This window comes from Mustelus asterias, chromosome 27 (assembly GCF_964213995.1).
Source record: "Mustelus asterias chromosome 27, sMusAst1.hap1.1, whole genome shotgun sequence".
Lineage (NCBI taxonomy): Eukaryota > Metazoa > Chordata > Chondrichthyes > Carcharhiniformes > Triakidae > Mustelus > Mustelus asterias.
Window position 1 is genome coordinate 15,230,922 of NC_135827.1, and position 24,369 is coordinate 15,255,290.

The following is a 24,369-nucleotide window of genomic DNA, read 5'->3' on the forward strand; positions in this document are numbered from 1 at the left end:
TATGGAGCTTAACATGGCTGTAAACATAACATGAAGGGTTAATTACTGTATTGCTTTAAAATAACAGTGGGAGAAGGGCAAAGGGACACAGGTTCAAGTGAAAGGTAACTTGATTGATATCAAGGAGGTTTTTCCAAAGAGTGGACTCCAGGGGGAGTGGGAGAGCGGAAACATTATTCACGAAACAATTAATGCAGCAATGAGCTGATTGCAGGATTTTTCCGGATGGATGTGTTCAGTTGGCCCTCGTCATCCATTTAAAAGAGATTTATCTAGAATTAGAAGCACTTGGGCGACACGGTGGCCCAGTGGTTAGCACTGCTGCCTCACAGCGCCCGGGACACGGCTTCGATTCCGGCCTTGGGTCACTGTCTGTGTGGAGTTTGCACGTTGTCTGCGTGGGTTTTCTCCGGGTGTTCCGGTTTCCTCCCACAGTCCAAAGATGTGCAGTTTAGGTTGATGCTAAATTGACCCTAGTGTCCAGGGGATTGTATACTGACCCTAGTGTCAGGGTAAATATGTAGGGTTAAAAGAATAAGGCCTGGGTGGGATTGTGGTTGGTGCAGACTTGATGGGCCGAATGGCCTCCTTCTGCACTGTAGGGATTCTATGAATTTTTCTTCACAGAATGGGGTTAAGTTGAATGAGCCCCTATAAAAAGGCCCATGATCGAGAGCTACATGGGTCTATGTGTAAGATTATGGAGGAGTATGGACAGGGTGAGTAAGGAGCAGCTGTGTCCCTTGGTTGAGGGGTCAATCACAAGGGGGCATAGCTTTAGGTCAAGGGGCTGGAGATTCAGAGGAGATTTGAGAAAAAACTTCTTCACTCAAAGGGTGGTGGGAATCTGGAATGCGCTGCCTGGGGAGGTAGTTGAAGCTGGAAACCTTATAACCTTTAAAAAGTATTTGGATGAGCATTTGAAATATAATATTCAAGGACATAGGACAAATGCAGGAAAATGGGATTGGTGTGCCTTTAGTGGTTAGATATTATTGGTGCAGACTCGATGGGCCGAAAGGCCTTTTCTGCACTGTATGGCTCTACGGGTGGGATTTTATGGCCCCGCTCGAGCGAGATCGGAAATTCCCACCTGAGATCAATGGATATTTCCATTGTCCACCCCTCGCCCGCTCTGATTCCATAGCAGGCGAGGCAGTGGAATTCCAGCGTTTGATTCTATTCCACTATTGCTGAATCTGCAACATAAAAATGGGGTCATTTTGGAATGACCAAAGCCAAAACATTTATGTTCCACAACGGAAATGTGAGCATCGGACAGAAGACTGACAATCTCCTGAGGGAGATTGTTCAGAGCTATTAATCCGCTCCCTTTCCCCTCCTTTGGGCTGACAGAGTCTCTGTAATAAAGTGACGATTCCCGAGCTTTTTCATATTAACTCATTGATCGGCAGCCAGTTCACTGGCCACCAGCAGCGCCCCAGGAAAAGGCAGCTTCACAGTACCTCATTGTACTCCCAGTGCCAGACATCGAAGGTTGGCTTCTTCAGGGCCTCAATGGTCTCCTGGGATAGTGTGTACTGTCAAAACATCCAACAGTTGTCTCATTTAGAAAAGCAATAAGAGTAAAACACTGTCAGTAATCGATTTCTCCCACCAGGGTCAGACACATGGCGTTGCTGCGGGTGTTTTATTGTACATTCACTCAGCAAGGTGAAGGGAGCATACTACTGGGAAATAGAATGTTTGTCGCTATTCACCTGGTGAGAGAGATGCAGCTTAAGGGGAATCACTATGGACATCAAAGGAAACAATCCCAGCCCCTTGTACATCCTTCCTCCCTTCACTCAAACATTGGTGGCCGTATCTTCAACAATCTAGCCACCAAACTCTGGAATTCCTCACCTTAAATATTTTCAGGGTGGCATGGTGGTTAGCACTGCTGCCTCACAGCGCTAGGGACCCGGGTTTGATTACCGGCTTGGGTGACTGTCTGTGCGGAGTCTGCACATTCTCCCCGTGTCTGCGTGGGTTTCCTCCGGGTGCTCCGGTTTCCTCTCTCAAAGACGTGACTGGTTAGGTGCGTTGGCCATGCTAAATTCTCCCTCAATGTACCGAACAGGCGCCTTAGTGTGGCGACTAGGGGATTTTTGCAGTAATTTCGTTGCAGCGTTAATGTAAGCATACTTGTGACACTATAAACCTGAAACTTTTGTACAGATCTCTGTATCTCTCTCCTACCTAAAAATGGACACTAAAATGTACTGCTTAACCAAACATCTCATGTAGCCCAGGGCCAAATGTTGCCTGACCACACTCCCCTAAAACGTCATACTGCTATTCTGTTACAGCTACTATACAAATCATAGAAATCATAGAAATCATAGAAACCCTACAGTGCAGAAGGAGGCCATTCGGCCCATCGAGTCTGCACCGACCACAATCCCACCCAGGCCCTACCCCCACATATTTACCCGCTAATCCCTCTAACCTACGCATCTCAGGGGCAATTTTAACCTGGCCAATCAACCTAACCCGCACATCTTTGGACTGTGGGAGGAAACCGGAGCACCCGGAGGAAACCCACGCAAACACGAGGAGAATGTGCAAACTCCACACAGACAGTGACCCGAGCCGGGAATCGAACCCGGGACCCTGGACCTGTGAAGCAGCAGTGCTAACCACTGTGCTACCGTGCCGCTAAATGTGTTCTTGGAGGAAGTTCCAAAGATCAGAATAAGCATAGCAGGGAGGGATTTAAAAGCGAGGGTAAGAATTAAAAAATTTGGGCATTGGCAATGTAGGTCAAAGTGCACAGAGCTGATAGGTGAAAGCAGGTCAGTATACAGACCACACAGTTTTGGATGAGTTCGGAATATGGGTGCGGGGTAGATTCGATTAGATTAGGCAATCTGTAATATCTGCAACTTCAGGCTGGTGTTTTGTGTTGTACAGCTGAGCTTCCACAAGGTGGCACACCAGCGTTGTGTTTCAACTTCCACCATACAACTGTTTGGGGTGAAAATCCTACCCCATGTCGGGGGGCAAAACGCAGGCGGATGGACTTATAATTGGCCAGCGTGACATTTCCCTAAAGGGTGGATCGGGGGTGAAATACTTCCTGCCTGCCATTTACCAGAAGCTGACTCCATTCCACCGCCCCCCCGCCACCCGCCCCCCCCCCCCCGGCCACCCCCCCCGCCGCTCCCCCTCCCCCCGCCACCCCCCCCCCCGCCCCCCCCACCACCCCCCCCCCACCACCCCCCCCCCCACCACCCCCCCCCCCACCACCCCCCCCCCCACCACCCCCCCCCCCACCACCCCCCCCCACCACCCCCCCCCCCACCACCACCCCCCCCCCCACCGCCCCCCCCGCCCCCCCCCGCCCCCCCCCGCCCCCCCCCCACCGCCCCCCCCCCCACCGCCCCCCCCCCCACCGCCCCCCCCCCCCCCACCGGCCCCCCCCCCCACACCGCCCCCCCCCCCCACACCGCCCCCCCCCGCCCCCCACCCCCCCCCCCCCCCCACCGCCCCCCCCACTCAGAACCGAATGAATAATAAAGAAGGATAATCAAAGACTTTAGGAGGACACAGACAGACTGGTGAAATGAGTAAAAACCTGACAGCTTAAATTTAAATGTAGAGTCCCTAGAGTGCAGAAGGAGGCCATTCGGCCCATTGAGTCTGCACCGACCATAATCCCACCCAGACCCTATCCCCATAACCCAATGCATTTACCCTAGCTCAGTCCCCCTGACACTAAGGAGCAATTTAGCATGGTCAATCCACCTAACCAGCTCATCTTTGGACTGTGGGAGGAAACCGGAGCACCCGGAGGAAACCCACGCAGACACGGGGAGAATGTGCAAACTCCACACAGTCACCTGAGGCTGAAATTTAACCTGGGCTCCTGGCGCTGTGAGGCAGCCGTGCTAACCACTGTGCCACCCCACCAGTTGTCGGAATTTTGGCAAGAAGAATGCGGAGGGGTAGCATAGACTCAATTTTAGAAGGGTTGCAGGAACCAAGAGACCTAGGGGAAAATATCTACAAATATTGGAAGGTGCAGGATGAACTGAGGTGGCTGTTAAAATAGCACATGGTCACTATTATGGCTTTATTCAGAGAGGCATGGAGTGCAAAAGCAAGGAAGTGATGTTAAACATCGGTTGGAGTAATGAGAGCAATTTGGGGCACCATACTTGAGGAAGGATGTTAAGGCCTTAGAATGGGTGTTGAGGAGATTTACTAGAATGACACCAGGGATGAGGAACTTCAGTTATGTGGAGACACTTCCTTAATTAAAGAAAGGAGTGTGAAGGGAGACTCTCCAATTGCCTGGGTGAGTGCAGTTCCAACAACACTCAAGCAACCCCGTTTGTCTGGCAACCCATCACAATCTTCAATATTCACTCCCTCCACCACCAATGCACCGTGTGAATCATCTACAAGAAGCATCGCAGAAGTTCACCAACACTCCTTCAACAACACCTTCCAAACCCACAACTTCTACCACCTAGAAGGACAAGGGCAGCAGATGCATGGGAACACCACAACCTGGAAGTCCCCCCCTCCGAGCCACTCACCATCCTGATTTGGAACTGTATTGCCATTCCTTTGTGCTGAGTCAAAATCTTGGAACACCCTCCCTAACAGCATTGTGGGTATTCCTATGATACATGGACTGCTGTGGTTCAAGAAGGCAGCTCACCACCACCTTCTCAATTAATGCAGGTCTAGCCGGTGGTGCCCAAATCCCATCAATTAGCTTAAAAGACTGGAGATGCTGTGGTTGTTTTCCTTAGAACAGAGAGGTTTATGGGGAGATTTGAAAAAGCTGTTCAAAATTATGAAAGGTTCAGATAGACCAGATAAGGAAAAAATGTTTCCTTTAGTAGAAGGAACAGTTACCAGAGGACCTAGATTTGGGGCGGCACAGTGGTTGGCGCTGCTGCCTCACAGTGCCAGGGACCCAGGTTTGATTCCAGCCTTGGGTGAGTTTGCCAGTTCTCCCTGTGTCTGCGTGGGTTTCCTTCGGGTGCTCTGGTTTCCTCCCACAGTCTAAAGATGTGCAGGTTAGGTGGATTGGTCATGCTAGGTTGCCTCTTAGTGTCCGAAGATTTGTAGGTTAAATGGATTAGTGGCATAAATGCACGGGGTTATGAGGATAGGGTGGAGGAAGAGGACCTGGGTAAGACACTCTGTCAGAGGGTCAGTGCAGACTCGATGGGCCGATTGGTCTCCTTCTGCACTGTAGGGATTCTATGAGAAAGTCCAAGGCTAGGAATCCTGTGGTGAAGAACACACCTCCTGATTTCCCAAAGATTGTCTGCCATCCATAAGACAAGTCCGGAGTTTGCTGGGATACTCTCCACTAGCCTGGATGATTGCAACTCCAACAACACTCAAGAAGTTCAACATCATCCCGTTCAACTTTAGCATTCATGCCCTCCACCACTGATGCACAGTGGCAGCCGTGTGTACCATCTACAAGCACTGCAGCAACTCACCAAAGCTCCACAGACAGTATCTTCCAAACTATTGATCTCTACCACCAAGAAGGACAAAGGCAGCAGATACATTCGAACACCACCACCTGGAAATCCCCCCTCCAAGCCACTCACCATCCAGACTTGGAAACATATCATTGTCCCTTCACTGTTGCTGGGTCAAAATATTTGAACTCTATTCCTGACAGCGCTGTGGCTGTACCTACAGATGGACTGCAGCAGTTCAACAAGGCCACTGGCCAGCACCTTCTCAAGGGCAATTAGGGGTGGGCAATAAACTTTGACCTTGTTAGTGACCCCCACATCCAAAGAATAAAATAATAAATTCCTGCTGGATGTATCTGGAGAGTTGCGAAGCCCTCCACAGTCAAATGACATGAAAATCAATGTCTAGGCTCCTGGTGGAGAGTGTTACTTTGTACTGATTGCTGGCGCCAAAGGAATGAAGACCCAAACATAATTTGGGCACAAAAGAGGAGGAAAACACAAGAACTCCTGGTTTAATTCCTCTCGAGTCAGTGTTCTTTCAGTTTGAAGCTTTCAACCGCTTGGCACTAATTGTTCTCCCATAGACCAGCACACAAAGGGTTACTGTACTCAACGGTGGATTTTACTGTGTATTTGTTGAACGTTCTGTCAAGTTCAGGTGCTGAATGCTGATAAATAACGCTGCAGTTTAAGAGCTCTGCGAGTCTTGCAAGGTTAAAAAGAAGTTCATAGTTATCCACTACATTTCAATTTGATCAATTCCTCCTTTGTACTTCTCTCTCACCCATCCTTTCCTTCGGAGCACAATTTAAGAGATGGAATAAATACCTTTATAGAAGTTCATGTGGGCCAGGAGGAGAGGACTTCTTCCTTTCATCCTGAAGCTTAGTCCATTCCCTGGGATCGAACCTTCACCTCCCTGGGGCTAGGAATTGGACTATCCCTGTGGTCAGGGATCAGAACCATCCCTTCCCCACACTCCCCACAACGCTCCACGCTTTCAGTAGCAGCTGCAGGCTCCCCCTCTGGGTCGCAGCTGAGGTCTGTTCCAAGCCAGGCTGGAAACTAAGCCTGTCAATCAGGCTCAACTCGGGGCAGGAACCCTGGTGTGAAAATACATGTACACTGTGGAGGCACTGCCAGCTTCCTGGAGTGAAACTCCAGCTCCATAACTCGCCTGTCAAGATCCAGGCAACTCTCTCACACAAACATATTCGTGTCCCATATACGCTGAGCCAAAATAAAAGGAGTTCTCAGTGTTGCTGTTGATGAAAATTCATTGTAGTCTCAGTAACTAATGCCTCCACTTTATGAGCGTCACAGATATGCAGAATCCCTACAGTGCACAAAGAGGGCGCCTGACCCACGGAGTCTGCACCAACAACAATCCCACCAGGCCCTATCCCTGTAACCCTACGTATTTATCCTAGCTAGTCCCCCTGACACTAAGGGGTAATTTAGCATGGCCAATCAACTAACCTGCACATCTTGGGACATTAAGGGGCAATTTAGCATGGCCAGTCAACCTAACCCGCACATCTTTGGATTGTGGGAGGAAACTGGAGCACCCGGAGGAAACCCACACAAACACAGGGAGAATGTGCAAACTCCACACAGTCACCCAAGGCCGGAATTGAACCTGGGTCCCTGGTGCCGTGAGCCAGCAGTGTTAAGCACTGAGCTACTGTGCCGCCCATAGACAGAAAACAGAAAATTATATTTTACACGTCAGACTTTAGTTTCCCACATGTCTCGTGGGAATTTATACAGAGAGCCATGCAGGCCAAGAAAATCCCATGTTTATGCAAGTTAATTTAAGTTTGTTCATAGAGACACATAAAGTCCAACGACCACTGTTTCAGTCTCTCCTATACTCTTTTTTAAGTTTCAGTCTATTTAATTGATAATTAATTTTGTACATCATTCTTAAACCAGGAACAATGAGACATGCAGTCAGTAGGATTTGAACCTGCACAGGGAAACAGTGGATTCCAAACCTATCACCTTAACCACATGCGCAGGCGCAAGTTAGTTTATATCAATGGGGAAAAATATTACACAATTAAATTGGCTTTATCAACCAATTCCTTCAGGGAGCGTAATGGAGGACATGCCCTTGTCTACATCAATGGGGATGAAGCAGAAATGGTCAAGAGGTTCAAGTTTCTAGGTGTCCAGATCATCAACAACTTGTCCTGGTCCCTCCACATCGATGCTATAGTTAAAAAAGTCCACCAACACCTTACTTTCCAAGGAGGCTAAGAAAATTTGGCATATGTACTACGACTCTCCCCAACTTTTACAGATGCACATAGAAAGCATCCTGCTTGGATGTATCACGGCTTGGTATGGCTCCTGCTCTGGACCATAAGAAACTACAACGGGTCGCGAACGAAGCCCGGTCCATCACGCAAACCAGCCTCCCATCCATTTACTCCGTTTAGACTTCCTGTTGCCTCAGCAAAGCAGCCAGCATAGTCAAGGACCTCACGCACCCTGGACATACTCTCTTCCACCTTCTTCCGTCGGGAAAAAGATACAAAAGTCTGAGGTCATATACCAACCGGGATGGCATGGTGGCACAGTGGTTAGGACTGCTGCCTCACAGCGCTAGGGATCCGGGCTCAATCCCAGCCTTGGGTCACTCTCTGTGTGGAGTTTGCACATTCTCCCCGTGTCTGTGTGGGTTTCGTCCAGGTGCTCCGGTTTCCTCCCATGATCCAAAGATGTGTGAGTTTGGTTGATTGGCCATGCTAAATTGACCCTAGTGTCAGGGGATTGGCAGGGGTTATGTGGAGTTATGGGAATAGGGCCTGGGTGGGATTGTGGTCAGTGCAGACTCTACAGGCCAAATGGCTTCCTTCTGCACTGTAGGGATTCTATGACTCAAGAACAGCTTTTACCCTGCTGCCAAATTTTTGAATGGACCTACCTTGCATTAAGTTGATCTTTCCCTACACCCTAGCAATGACTGTAACACTACATTCTGCACTCTCTCCTTTCCTTCTCTATGAACAATATACTTTGTAGATCGCAAAGAAACAAAACTTTTCACTGTATACTAATACATGTGACAATAATAAATCAAATCAAAAAGCCCTGAATTAGAGAGTGAACACTCGACAACACTGATGCCAGATGAAGCCGCTATCGGAATAATTGGTTATGGACGTTTTCTCTCAGTTTTTTGACAAAATGTGTACAATCTATGAAGATTTCAGCCAAGTCCTTAGCTCAACAATAAAAGACAGGGGACAGGTAAGGTATTAGGTTGGGCCAGTTTTTTCCCGATACTTCAGTAATTTTTGGACCTATATTATCCAATAATGACAATTAAGCAGAAGAACGAAGTAGAAATAAATGTAAAAATTAAATCAAATGATTTAAAATAAATGTCTTTGAATTATGTAGGCAAATTGCACTCAAGACAAAGTACAGATCAATTAAAGCTGTACTGGTGTGGTACAAGTCAGATTTCCCTCGGGTGCACTGTGCCCAATCCTGGCCAACTGACAGAGAGGAAGTACTTTTGCGGAGATGCAGAAGTAAACAGTGAAAGTAATTCCAGCTTATTAGGAAAGTTTAAAATGAGCTGAAGATAGATCTCAGGTCTGAAACATTGGGTCAGACTTTTTTCCACCAAGGTTGGTAGCTTAAATTGGGAAATGGTCAATCCACCTAACCTGTACGTCTTTGGGGTGTGGGAGGAAACCAGAGCACGATACACTAGTCTGTATCTCACGCAAGAAACAATAATTTTCACTGTATACTAATACAATGAATATTGGACAAAACTGATGCCAGATGAGCCGCTATCGGAATAATTGGTTATGGACGTTTTCTCTCAGTTTTATTGACAAAATGGGTACAATCTATGAAGATTTCAGCCAAGTCCTTAGCTCAACGCAGACACGGAGAGAACATGCAAACTCCACACAGTCACCCAAGGCCAGAATTGAACCTGGGTCCCTGGCGCCGTGAGCCAGCACTGCTAACCACTGTGCCACCGTGCCGCCCTTATAATTAATAATTAAACATTTGGTGAGAAGATATAAAGGTGGGATTGAGATCTATCCAAACCAACTGTTTTGTTTAGACCTCTTCCCATTTCAAAGTGGTGAGCTAACACAGAATAGCGGTGGGAGGGGACATTGACCTTTAATACATATTCTGGAGTTGCATTAATCACATTGGACAATGCAGTAAACATGAATACAGATTCCAATTAAAATCCGCTTTTAAATTCAAAATGACACTATCAGTGTTTGATGTTCTGTATTGCCTCAACATGACAAATATCTCAGTAAAAATTCTTCAGATCTGTAAATAAACACCCACTTAATCTAAACCAAATGTAAAATGTGCAGTGGTACAATTCTACTTTTAATTGAGTTCTGTTTGCATCAATTAGAATTTGTTCCTTCATTATTTTGCTCAGTAATACATTTTTAACAGGCGGTTTTTAAAAATTAAACCAAAAATGAGGAACAAGGTAAGATGGTGGCAAAGCATCGACAGACATTTAACGAGATATTTCAAATTACTCTCAGCAAAGATATATTCCATCGAGGAAGAATGACTCTCCCGGTAAGATGCATCATCCATGTCTAACTAATGAAGTTAAGGATTATATCAAATGAAAACATGTGCAATGTTAAAAATTGGTGACAGCTCAGAAGAATGGAGAAATCTTGGTCCACAGCAAGCCATGTCCATCATAGGAACATAGGAGTGAGAGTAGGCAATTCAGCCCTTCAAGCCTGCTCCGCCATTCTATATGATCATGGCTGATCTCTATCTCACCCTAACTCCACCTCCTTGCCTTTTGTCCCACTTTTGATCAAATATTTATCTACCTCTTTCTTGAATCCACTGATCGATTCTGCATCCACTGCACTCTGGGGCAGTGAGTTCCATAGATTCACAACCCTCTGTGAGAAGTAGCTCCTCCTTATCTCTGTCTTGAACCTCCCCCCTCTCACTCTACAACTATGACCGCTTGTCCTAGACTGTTCTAGAAGGGGGAACATTTGGTTAACATTTACTTTACAATCCCGTTGAGTATTTTATATACCTCAATCAAATCCCCCCTCAAATCACGAGGTGTAGACTTATCACTGGACATTGGGAGTCTTCCCACTCAAACTCCATGTGATTCTGTATGACAATTCCTCAATGGGTTTCAGATATGAGTTCTTGTAATTTGTGGGATTTTTAGCTGGGTAATCTGCAGCAGTATTGGCAGATATCCAAGCCTCAACTACTGCCAACCTGTGCCTATATCATTTTGGACTTCAGTAAGTGGGAGGATATTGGGATTTCTGAGTAGTTTGAGCCCAATGATAGAAATCATAAAAATCATAGAAACCCTACAGTGCAGAAGGAGGCCATTCGGCCCATTGAGTCTGCACTGACCACAATCCCACCCAGGCCCTACCCCCACATCAAGCTGCCCAAATTTGAGCATGATTTTCACATCTCCACACAACACCCTGACTTGCACTCTGCCTACCTTCCACACGAAACAAACCTTTTCAGTCTCTCGTTCATTGTCCCGACACCATAAAAGTCATCTTCTTCCTTGTATGACTATTTGATCTCCCCTCCCCTGGCTCTCTGTTTTCCTCCACTCATTCCAACCAGCCAAGGACAGCAATTATAGTTATCAAATGAGCATTTGAGCATTCACTCTCATATCCTATAAGATTTACTTTAGTTGGGTAGTTACCTTGGGATATTTTGGAACATCGCGTTGCAGGGTCAGCTTTATAGGTTCCTCCACAATAGTGTGTTTGCAAGATGTGTTTGATCTGGTGGAAATAAAAGTCATTAAAATTAGGAGCAATAAAAATCTGGAATTAAAAGTCCACTGATGACCATGAACCCATTGTTAATTGTCGAAAAAACCCATCTGGTTCACTAATATTCCTTAGGGAAGAAAATCTGCCATCCTTACTTGGTCTGGCCTACATGTGACACCAGACCCACAGCAATGTGGTTGGCTCTGAAATGCCTTCTGAAATGGAGGGCATTTAGTTTTTAAAGTTTAAGTTTATTTATTAGTGTCACAAGTAGGCGTACATTCACATTGCAATGAAGTTATTGAGAAAATCCCCTAGTCGCCACACTCCAGCACCTGTTTGGGTACACAGAGGGAGGATTCAGACTGTGGGAGGAAGCCGGAGCACCCGGAGGAAACCCACGCAGACACGGGGAGAACGTACAGACTCTGCACAGACAGTGACCCAAGCCGGAAATCGAACCCGGGATGGGCAATAAATGCCAGTGACATTCACATGCCCTGAACGAATAAAAAACTCAAGTTCTCTCTTAGCCAGGTGTTCAACTCTGGCTCAGTATCTATATTCTTGCTTCTGGGTTAGAGGTCATTGGTTCAAATTTCACTTCAGACTTGAGCAGGTAACATAGACTGATACTGCAGCATAGCACTGAGGGAGTGCTGCATCTTTGCTAAGGAGGGTATCATTTTTCAGATGACACATTAAATCAAGGCCTTGTCTACTCTCAGTGATGGATATTAAAAATCCCACGGCACTATTTGAAGGGAATTTCTCCGAATTGGATTTAATTTCCCGTCCATTGGTGCATTCGGTCTGGAAGTTTTATCATAGAATCATATAGTGCCGAAGGAGGCCATTTGGCCCATCGAGTCTGCACCCTAGGGATTTACCCTAGCCAGTCCCCCCAACACTAAGGAGCAATTTAGCATGGCCAATCAACCTAACCCGCACATCTTTGGACTGTGGGAGGAAACCGGAGCACCCGGAGGAAACCCACGCAGACACGGAGAGAACATGCGAACTCCACACAGACAGTGACCCAAGCTGGGAATTGAACCCAGGTCCCTGGTGCTGTAAGGCAGCAGTGCTAACCACTGTGCCACCATGCCACCCTGGTTAATACACCCATCACAGTTCAGCCATGCTCGATGCGGAGTGGTGCCTCGGAAGTCACAGCCTCTGGTGACAGGCTAGCCACCTGTTCCAGGGGAAAAAATTGCCATGGAAACAGACACAAAGCATGAACAATGTACTGGCCGCATTAAATTCTCCCTCAGTGTACTCGAACAGGCACCGGAGTGTGACGACTTGGGGATTTTCACAATAACTTCATTGCAGTGTTAATGTAAGCCTACTTGTGACACTAATAAATAAACTAGAATAAAATAAAATGAAAAATAAATAAAATGTGCTTCATCTGCCTCACTGGGCATGGGTGAGAAACAAGGAGGGTAGCTGCATTTGGTGGTGCTACTGGCATTGCCCATTTTATCATAATGAATCATCATGCAGGATGAGTAACAATACCCATCGGTTACTCAGATCTCTCACCTGCTTCCCAAAGATAATTCGTCTTTAAGAGTCTTCAGGTCATTCTTACACTTCTCTATTTCCACCACCTTTAAACCTTCCACTGGAAACAAAGGACAAACAATGGTAAGAAATCAAAGGTGCGCCAAAAAGATTCTAAACTCATATTATAGCCATGGACAGAGGCCAGCGGATCTGAACTGCACCATGTTTTACTTCAATTCTTATTGCTGTCCAGTGACAAAATTGGGTTCAATTTTATTTGCTAAATTTTCCCCTCTCCACTGTCTATTGCCTAATAAACCTATCTATAATCTGCTAATCTGTCTCAGATGGTCCCTGATGGAGAAAATTAATTGTTGGTCTGGTGCCTGATTTCTCTGTGGGAGCGATTCATTGGAGTAATCTAAACGTACACCATCTCTTTTTCAATGACATGTTCAAATTCCCAATCTATATTTTTCTGTTATCGAATCTCATATTTCACTTGAGTACAGGTGGATTTGAAAATGTGGACTGTTTTGGACTGGAAAGGGCACCATCCCACCCAAGTGTTCTCCCTCAAGATCCTAAAAGTCTCATGGAAAAGATGCCCAAGAAATTCAAAAGCTAATTTGCAAGCGGGCATTTTCCACGTTAACTGGTGGTAAGTATGGCTTGTTGAGTAAAATTAGTACTTTGCCTGTTGTGAAGGGACATGCTGTTTGATATGATCCAGTAAGAAGTTTAACAACACCAGGTTAAAGTCCAACAGGTTTATTTGGTAGCAAAAGCCACACAAGTCTCCACATCATGATATGATCCACCAGTCATCGGGATGTACGGCCTACATACCTGGCATCACACCGACACTGAAATTCATATACCAAAGCACTCATTCATGAGATAGGCAGCACCTTGTTTGGGGGAAAATACAGTGGAGCCCCGATTTTACGCGCCCCGATTTAGCGTGAAATCGGATATTACGCGATCGCGCGACGGACCCTTTTTAAAACTATTTCCGATTTAGTGAATTAGCGCGACCCCGATTTAGCGCGACCCCGATAACATTCGCGATCACATTTTATGGACCACAACCATTGCGTTAAAACAGGGCTCCACTGTACCACTAGGGGAGGCAGTACATAGTGGCATTATCACTATACTAGTAATCCAGAGACCCAGGGCAATGCTCTGGGGACCCAAGTTCAAATCCCACCATGGCAGATGGTGAAATTTGAATTCAATAAAAATCCAGAATTGACAGTCTAATGATGCCCATGAAACCATTGTCGATTGTCGTAAAAAGTCCACCTGGTTCACTAATGTCCTTTAGGGAAGGAAATCTGCCACTTTTATGGGATTTGGCTTACATATGACTCTAGACCACACAGCAATGTGATTGAATTTTAAATGTCCTCTGAAATGACCCCCTCAGCACTTAGTTCAAAGGTAATAAACGTCAGCCGAGCCAGCAACGCTCAAATCCTTTGAAAGAATAAGAAAAAATAATACCTCAATTGAAATTGTGGGAATATATTGACCGGTGAAAGTAGGCTTGCGTTGGACAGATTTCTCAATTAGCACAGAGAGGAAAGGGAGCTGATTTGTCTGCTCTATGTCAAAAGTAACTCCGAGTGCAGGATGGAGCCCATTAAGTTGTGTACACTCTTATAGGCAGCTGCAGATTCAAATATAGCAAACATATAATTGAAATATCGGAACTATGCTCTTATGAAGATCACCCAGACTGGAAACGTTGGCTCTATCCTCTCTCCACAGATGCTGTCAGACCTGCCGAGATTTTCCAGCATTTTCTGTTTTTGTTTTAAATTCCAGAATCCACAATATTTTGCTTTTAAACACACAACGGTTGCATGTGAAGCTTGTTAAACTCAATTTTATTTGGGGTTAAAAGAACAAAGCACCTGAGCAATTCTCCACGCACTCATTGGGCGCTTCAGATGAATCCTGGACAAAAATGGCAGCTCACTATTGGGTGGCTTCATTTTGTTGGTTACTCCTCACGCTTCAAGCTTGATCTTAAATGCCCAATTTTGAAATGGTCTCTTTGGCCCAAAGTAAGTTTATTGTTTTAAAAAAAATGGATAATCCCCATTTACACTTAATCCCCGGTGTTCTTGCTGCAAGTATGGTGTGAAAAGCTTTGATCTGGAAGTAGACATATCCAATCCTTTGCGGGACTTTTGCCATTATTAGCACCAATAGCGTCTGTAATAGGAAAGTTCCAAATGTCAACTTACATTCAACTCTCTTCTCCAATGCTGCCAACCTGCTTGAGATTTCCGTTTTAAGTTCACTGACTTTGAAAATTCTGCAAGAGAATCAACTGTTACGACAAATTCACCAAATCTGATCACCTTTGTATTTGGAATATTTGTATTTGCCTTGGTAATGGGAACATGAATGCTCCAACACATCTTGCAATGGAGTGGAGGAATGTAGATTCCTTTGCTATCTTGGGTCCCTTCTTGTGTTCTAGACCATCTCATGATTGACCACAAGGCTTAGTTGTGAGATGCTAAAGGGTCCAGGAGGTTTAAAGAAAGAGAGGGGTGAAGACAATGGGAAGCAACATGAACATGATACTCAGTGTTCCGTGAACAAAATGGTGCGGGCATTGTGTGTGTGTGTGGGGGGGGGGGGGGGGGGGGGGGACTCATACAGAGTCTCCATTGATGATTGTTATCCACTGATCCCAGCCAGAAGTGCACGGTTGTGAACATGGGGATGAATCAGGCACGACCGTGATATCCCTCATGCTTGACGAAGTTTCCAACATTCACCTGTCCTAGCTCGCATATGATGGACGGCCATTTTGAGTGAAGGATCATGGGGCTTCTGGTCCCAATGGAACTCCATCCCAGAATAAATAACTACGCTCAGCAGCATAAGGAGAAAGAAAATAGTTGCGGACTAATGCCAGATTACCTTGAAAACTGGTCGGCAACTTGGGTCAGAACATTCTGCAACAAGTCGTCTTCCTCTGGAGGGGGAAAGATGATTGATGTCAGACATTAGAATCCACAAGACTAATTTATACCCACTTTCGTGGGACTCCTCAATTTGTTTCACAATGAAGTGACTGAGATTCGAAAAACAATGCAATGAATCAGAACCTGGCCCACAGGTGCTGGGGTGGAAGGAGGAGGAGGGTGATGGTGGACAATCTCACCCAAAGACAGTATGAGCTGGAGTTAACTCCTTGAGCACCACCCAGGAGATACCTGAGGCAAAGCAACTGCAGAATCTCAGACACACAATCATATCTTTTGTTTAAAATCCTTGCTGTGGATCAAAAACCATCACAGCCATTGAGCAATCACTGACTTACAAGTAAAAGCCCATTATCCAATTATTGATGTACCATGCCCATCAGGAATCCAGTTTGCTTTAGTGTCAATCCGAAAACCGTGAAGCATGTCTCTATTCTATAGGAAGTATAGTTTTCCTAGTCTAAGAGGCACCTACTATCCCGCCTCTCAAGATAGTGACTCTTTATGATTTTACCACATTATAATCTAGCGGTCTAAAGTTGGGATTTTGTACATCCCAGACTTTGCTTTCTCCGCCTGTCCTTGCTGCCTTTACTAACCTAAGTAAAACTACAAAAGATCGTGAATGTAGCCCAATCTATCACGCAAACCAGCCTCCCATCCATTGACTCTGTCTACACTTCCTGCTGCCTCGGAAAAGCAGCCAGTATAATTAAGGACCCCACGCACCCCGGACATTCTCTCTTCCACCTTCTTCCGTCCTGAAAAAAGATACAAATGTCTGAGGTCATGTACCAACCGTTTCAAGAATATCTTCTTCCCTGCTGCCATCAGACGTTTGAATGGACCTACCTCGCATTAAGTTGATCTTTCTCTACACCCTAGCTATGACTGTAACACTACATTCTGCACCCTCTCTTTTCCTGCTATATGAACGGTATGCTCTGTCTGTATAGCGTGCAAGAAACAATACTTTTCACTGTATACTAATACATGTGACAATAATACATCAAATCAAAAAGTATTGAATACTACACAATAACCTTTAGTAGTTTAGCTATTCCATCTCACATTCCAATGCTCACTGAATGCCACAAATGGTACAGAGGGGAATTTAAGCCTGGAACGGTCATCCCTAGTAATCTATTGGTCTGCTGGAGGCCAATATTCTGATTGGAAAGATCTCTGGAGAATTTACTAGCAGAATGTTTGCATTTACTGTCCAGCAGACGTAACCCAAACACCCCCTCAAGCCTGCCCTATCATTGAATAAGATCAGAACTGACCCTCTGCCTCAAATCCACCCATTCTTATATCCCTTAATTTCTTTAGTGTCCAAAAACCTATTGATCGAAGTCTTTCCAATGCCTGAACTTCCACAACTCACCGCCCTCTCAGTGAAGAAACTTCTTCTCACGTTAAGCCTATATGATGACCCCTTATCCTGACGCCATTATCCCCCAGTTCCAGACTCTCCAGCCAAGGGACTGTAGGCAGTCTTACCACACCGAGGTGGCGCTCAGTGGCTGCCCTATCGAGCCCTCTAATAATTTTATAAATTTCATTGAGATCATCTCGAATTCTGATAAATTTCACCAAAGATCGGTTCAGTCATAGGACAAGCCTCTCATTCCAGGAAACAATCCAATGTGAAATACAGAGCTGGATTTTACGCTCTGCTGCCATGGATTTAGAAGTGGAGGACATGTAGAATCCAATGGGTGGCCTTCCCAACACCCTCCAACATGTCTGAAATTTTTGCAGGGGAGGAGTTGGGCAGCCAGCCCACCCATGGGTCTTAAGTGGCAAATTGGACACTCTCATCCCGCCCCACTGATATTTTACCAATGTTGTGGGGGTGAGTGGGGGAGGGGATAACTTGTGGGAAGCCCATCAACTTGAACTGTGTGGGTTAACGTCAGACAAGGTGCGATGGGGAGGTGGCAGGAGCCTCTTTTGTAGATCCTCTGATTCCATTGGAAACATCGCTCCAAAGGTCAACCCCCCTCTTTTTTAATCCTCCCTCCTGGCCCCTTGAACCTGGTTCCCCAGTCCTCTTACCTCTGTCGCCAAGGCCCCTGACACCAGACTTATCTGTGCTCCTCAGCGTGGCGAGACTGCCTATAGTCCCTGCAGTGGCCACGTCTCAGAGATGGCACTTCTGAGAATAAAGGGTTGCCAGCTTGGCGGGACATCCAACTGAGAGAAGGACGCAAGTCTTGCTTAAAATGAGTAACACTGCTCCAAGCATTAATTTACGATGGGCAGGCTCCTCGTCCCCATATTTTAGCTAGAGATGGGAGGGAGGGGTTGATAGGGGATGCAACATCCACAGAGCCCCGTAAAACTCAGCCAAATATAAACCACATGCAAGATTTGGCACCAATTCCCAGCAGGTTTTGAGGCGACATGGTAACACAGTGGTTAGCACTGCTGCTTCACAGTGCCAGGGACTCGAGTTCGATTCCCCGCTTGGGTCACTGTCTGTGTGGAGTCTGCACATTCTCCCCATGTCTGTGTAGGTTTCCTCCGGGTGCTCCGGTTTCCTCCCACAGTCCGAAAGACGTGTTGGTTGGGTGCATTGGCCATGCTAAATTCTCCCTCAGTGTTACCCGAACAGGTGAAGAGTGTGGCGACTCGGGGATTTTCACAATAACTTCATTGCAGTGTTAATGTAAGCCTACTTGTGATACTAATAAATAAATACACACATCTCAATTTCAATAGATGCATCCATGATGTGTAAGGGGTTGATACCTTTTTGCTGTCTAGCACTGAGAGGGACCACTCTGTAAGGAGAACTGGAAAGAAAAGGAAAAGAAATTAAACAACATTGAGAGAGAATTGTGCTGTTACACTTAATTGACTGAAGTACGTAAAATAAATACATGTTTTAAGTAAATAAAGGCTGACTGAGAGTGAGTAACCTTGACAGAGTTTCCATTCTAGATCACCACCTTGATATGATCACATGCAAATGATTCAATTTCAATGAGGGATAACACACAGGGGGTTGAATGTAAAGGTTGTGGAGTTGTCCCTGTCTATCCAACAGAAAGATAAGCGTTCGGGTAAGCGTTCTCCAAGGCGGCCCTCAAGACACACGACAACGCAGAGTTGCTGAGCAGAGACTGATAGCCAAGTTCCACACACATGAGGACGGCCTCAACCGGGATCTTGGGTTCATGTCACACTATCTGTAACCCCCACGACTTGCCTGGGCTTGCAAAATCTCTCTAACTGTCCTGTCTGGGGACAATACACATCTCTTTAACTTGTGCTTAACGCTCTCTCCACTCACATTGTCTGTACCTTTGAGACTTGATTACCTGTAAAGACTCGCATTCCAACCATTATTTTGTAAATTGAGTTTGTGTCTTTATATGCCCTGTTTGTGAACAGAACTCCCACTCACCTGACGAAGGAGCAGCAAGCGCTCCGAAAGCTAGTGGCTTTTGCTACCAAATAAACCTGTTGGACTTTAACCTGGTGTTGTGAGACTTCTTACTGTATCCAACAGAAAGTCAGTGCTAACTGTCATGGTCATTCAGGCAGTCTGTTGTCCGCTATTAGAATTATTTTTCCCCCTTTATTCTTTGTGGGCATCATTGGCAAGACCAGCATTTGTTTTTTCTAATTTTTTACTCCATCCTTAAAGTTACAAAGCCAATGCTCAGAGTGGGCCAGGCAAACCCGGACCCATTCCTTGCTTGCTCCAAAAACCAAACCCAAAATCCAATTCAAGGTTCCCTTGAGAGAGACAAACAAGATCCAAGCTGACAAGATGAGGCATCGCACCCCAAGAGCAACCAGCATTTGTGGCTCTTGAACCCAATGGCTTACAACGTCCTCTCAGAGGGCAATTCTGAGTCAACCACATTGTGGTGGGTTTGGGGTCACATGCAGGTCAGACCAGGTAAGAAGAGCATATACTTTCCCCCCCCTAGGGGATAATAGTGAAGCAGATGGGTTTTTACAACAATGATAGTTTCATGGTCACCATTACTGACTAGCTCTCAATTCCAGAATTAATACAATTCAAATTCCACCAATTGCCTTTGTAGGATTTTAACCCATTTTCCCAGAACATTAGCCTGGGCCTCTGAATTACTCATCCAGTGCTGTTACCACAGTGTTGCTATCTTCCTCCTGGGCCTTAGCAGGTGAAGAGCCTGTCTCCAAGAGCTGCCAGACAACCAGGAGGCCCAGAGCAGCAATCAGAAAAGAGGCCCCCGATGAAGGGGAGTGGGCCAGGCTTGCTGGGACTGATGTAAACCTTGTTTTGTTTGCTTCTGGGCTCCTGGGGTGGTGGTGAAGGTTGTGGGATGGGGAGGGGGGGTGGGGTGATGCCTTCATTCAACAGCATTGTGCCTGATCGAGAAACCTGGCATGGGGATGGATTGGCCCACTGGGAACCACCTCCCTGCCCTTGTTGCTGACGCCCATCCACCATGACCAACAGCACACAAAACCCCACCTCACCATCACCCACATGGATCCTTTGGTGATCTTGGGCCTTGGATAGGTGCATTAACCGCAGAAACCAACCTTTTCCTTGGTGAGCAATGCATACTTGCCTACCTTTGATTGGCTGGCAGCTTTCATGGGGCAGGATTTCCACCCCACTCTCCTCGATCCTGTGGGAGGCTCACTGCTGCCCAGTTAAGAGCCTGATTGGCACTTAACTTGGCAGGCCTTCCCAAAAGGGGGCAGCAAGGGGCTCTCATTGGCAACTAGCCAGTGAGCAAGATCACTGATGCCTCCATTAAATTTGGCCTCAAGTATTGTCCTTGTGTAAAGCATGATTAGAAGAGATAGAGGAAACATTTATTAAGGCATGCAGTCATTTAGTTAAGAAAGCCCACTAATGACCTCTACCTTCTCAGAGGCTAAAGAAATTCAGCCTGTCCACTACGCCTCTCACCAGCTTGTACTGATGCACCATAGAAAGCTTCTGCTCTGACCAAGACCGCAAGAAACTACAAAGGGTTGTGAATGTAGCCCAGTCCATTACGCAAAGCAGCCTCCCATTCATCGACTCTGTCTACACTTCCTGCCTTGGGAAAGCAGCCAACATAATCAAGGACCCCCACGCACCTCGGATATCATTCTTCCACCATCTTCCGTCGGGAAAAAGATACAAAAGTCTGAGATCAGGTACCGACCGACTCAAGAACAGCTTTTTCCCTGCTGCCATCAGACTTTTGAATGGACCTACTTTATGTTAAGTTGATCTTTCTCTACATCCTATCTGTAACTGTAGCACTGTATTCTAATCCCTCTCCTTTCCTTCTCCCCTATGTACTCTATGAACGGTATGCTTTGTCTGTATAGCGCGCAAGAAACAATACTTTTCACTGTATCCCAATACATGTGACAATAATAAATCAAATCAAATCAAAATTCAGGAACTTCAATTACCATTCTAAGTCCTTTGATGCATATTTATGTTCTAAATTGTTTTTGTCCTGTCAATGTCACTGGATAGGCATTGGTTAATGATCTGGGGACAGGAGTTCAAATCCCACCACAGCAGCTGGTGGGATTTAAATTCAATTAATAAATCAGCAATAGTGGCTATAAAACTCATCAATAATTGTAAAAAAATTGATTAATGCCTTTTGGGGAAGGGCAGCCATACTTGATATGGTCTACACGTGACTGCAGATACACAGCAATGTGGTTGACTCTGAGCTGCCCTCTGAAATGACCTTGCAAGCCATTCAATTCAAGGGCAATGAGACAAGGGGCAAGAAATGTCTGCCTCGCCAGCGACACCCACATCCCATGTCTCGCGGTATATTCCTGCCGGCTTTGCAGTGCTTCTCGTGGCAGGGAAACAAGTTTAAATGGGCAGTTATCACTGTAAATATCGGCAAAGGCTTTTTAATGAAAATACAAAATTATTCCACTTTTCACAAAGGCAAAATACCGCGGATGCTGGAACCTGAAACAAAAACAGAAAATGCTGAAGAAACTCAACAGGTCTGACAGCATCTGTGGAGAGAGAATAGAGCCAACGATTCGAGTTTGGCTCTTCGTCAGAGCTCAGACGAGGGGTCATCCAGACTCGAAACAGTGGCTCTATTCTCAATCCACTTTCCTGATGGGTTCACCATCTGAAAAAGTGCAGCACTGATTCACGATAAGGGGAGTTGCTGATGCTTAGGGAAAAAATGATTCGTTGTCGCTCACTGCTGCTTGGAGACCAACATTCCCATTGCCTCCAGGACTTATTATGTAGAATTGACAAACACAAACAACACTATGCTATAAACAAAGCTGATATTCTCTGCGGATTATCATCTTTCTTCAACACAGTGTTCACTTCCGTAACTTTGACACCTGTACCACAACTGCACAGTGCAGACAAGGGGGAACATCTCGACGGGAACTGGACAGTAAAATGGCTAATTTGATCATAATATCTGTCTATCTTTCCGGACACCTTTCTCACACAAACAGCCCAATTGCATTCCACAGAGACAATTTCCATCATGACTAACAATACAGAAACCATGTTACATAGGGGCACAGGTACAGTAGATCATTTGGGGTAGCATGGTGGCACAATGGTTAGCACTGCTGCTTCACAGCACCAGGGACCAGGGTTCAATTCCGGCCTTGGATGACTGTCTGTGTGGAGTTTGCACGTTCTCTCCGTGTCTACGTGGGTTTCCTCTGGGTGCTCTGGTTTCCTCACACAGTCCGAAAGATGAGCTAGTTAGGTGGATTGGCCGTGCTCAATTGCCCCTTAGTGTTAGGGAGATTACCAGGATAATTACGCTTGGGTTATGGGGATAGGGCCTGGGTGGATTGTTGTCGGTGAAGGCCAAATGGCCTTTTCCTGCACCATAGGGATGCTATGATTTGGCCCTTTGAGCCTGTTCCACCACTCAATAAGATCACGGTGGATCTCAACTCCTCTGCCTAACTCTACCTTGAATAAATTCAATGATTCAACCTCCAATACTGTCTTCATGTCAAGATGTACTCCTGGAGGCTCCTTTAGTTGACCAAAAGAACTTTCTTTACAAGATTGCATCTTGAGCTACATGTGCACAGCTACTCCATAATGCACTGCTACTAAGGACACTCCTTCCCCAGAGAGATTTCCCTGCAGGTCTTGATTGGTTGTTCAGGCCATGTGACCCTTAAAGGGATGATCATCACACTGGGGAAAATAATTCCACACACCAATGACGCTTTGGGAGAAAAAATTCTACTCATCTTTGTCTTAAAAAGGGAGACCTCCTTGTCCCCTATGTTCCAAAGAGTATTCAAATAAATAACAATACAAAAACCATGTTCCAAAGAGTTCAATGAATTTGTTCCAGTCTTATCCCTATAGTAGAGTCCAGAGAATCCCTCCAGTGCAGAAGCAGGCCATTCAGCCATTGAGTCTGCACTGACTCTCCGAAAGAGCATCTTACCACCTTCCCCTCCGCCCCCCTCCCATATCCTTGTGCATTTACCATGGCCAATCCACCTAACCTACACATCTTGGGACACTAAGGGGCAATTTAGCACAGCCAATCCACCTAACCTGCACATCTTTGAACTGCAGGAGGAAACCAGAGCCACCCTGCAGTCAGTGAGCTATAGTCTAATACAAAAGGCCAACAAAGAAAGGACCCTACTATGGCCTGATGGGAAATATGGCTAACTTCAGGACAGGAAATGTTAATTCCAGGCTGAGTATGTGGACTGCTTTGTTTACTTGTGACAAATGCCTTTGGTTTTACGATGGGTATTAAAGTCAGTAAGATACTGGACAGCGGTTGTTTTCAACGGAAGGATCCCTGATAATAAGTTTGTCTCATTGAACAAATGGACAGGAACCAGGTACAGAAATGGAGCCAGAAATCTGATTTGAGTGCAAAAAGTCTGAGGACATTGCCCTAATATCAAACAGCTGTAATAAACCAATTTAAATGGCATACCTATGGTCAGTGCCTATGTGTAGAAATGCATGTGTCTCAGCCAGGCTTAAAAGAATAAATATTGAATTTTTGGAAAACAGAATGAATGGAGAAGAACAGAACAGAAGAAAGAAGAAAGGAACCTCAAGCTGTAATCTTGATGAAGTCTGATCCCTCTCCTTGCCTGTCCAGCATGAATGGGTAGAGGAGGTGTAAGCATTTATTTGTGATACAGTATAAGTAAAAAAAGCATTTATTTGTGATACAGTATAAGAGAATCAGTCTTGTAGCAATTACAAGTATTTAAAGTTTTTCTACATTTTCCTAATAAAGACGTGATTTAATTTAATGATAAAGTGGGGAATCTTCCCATCCCGCCCGCCATGGGAATCGTAGCGGACAGGGAGGGGCGGCAGACCATGCAAACATCCGTTGACCTCGGGCAGGATTTTCTGAGCGTGCCTGGAAAATCCCATCCAAAGTTTTTGCGTCTAACAATTGACAGGAGCAAGGGTCTCAGTTAACAACCCGGAGGAAACCTACACAGACACGGGGAGAACATACAACTCCACACAGACAGTCACCCAAGGCTGGAATAAAACCTGGGTCCCTGGTGCTGTGAGGCAGCAGTGCTAACCACTGTGCCACCCTATAACCTCAA

The 24,369-nt window shown here is 45.8% G+C and overlaps 1 protein-coding gene across 1 annotated transcript in view; it reads right to left on the minus strand.

Annotated features, from left to right (window-relative positions):
* Positions 1–24,369, minus strand: part of LOC144480019 (high affinity cGMP-specific 3',5'-cyclic phosphodiesterase 9A-like) — a 76,246-nt gene that overhangs the window by 39,614 nt on the left and 12,263 nt on the right. Inside the window, exons 4-9 of the mRNA XM_078199168.1 lie at positions 18,544–18,587; positions 15,722–15,776; positions 15,034–15,104; positions 12,812–12,893; positions 11,188–11,269; positions 1,467–1,541 (exon numbers count right to left, since the gene is read on the minus strand). Coding sequence (XP_078055294.1) covers positions 1,467–1,541; positions 11,188–11,269; positions 12,812–12,893; positions 15,034–15,104; positions 15,722–15,776; positions 18,544–18,587 — 409 coding nt within the window. The remainder of the gene's footprint in view (positions 1–1,466; positions 1,542–11,187; positions 11,270–12,811; positions 12,894–15,033; positions 15,105–15,721; positions 15,777–18,543; positions 18,588–24,369) is intronic.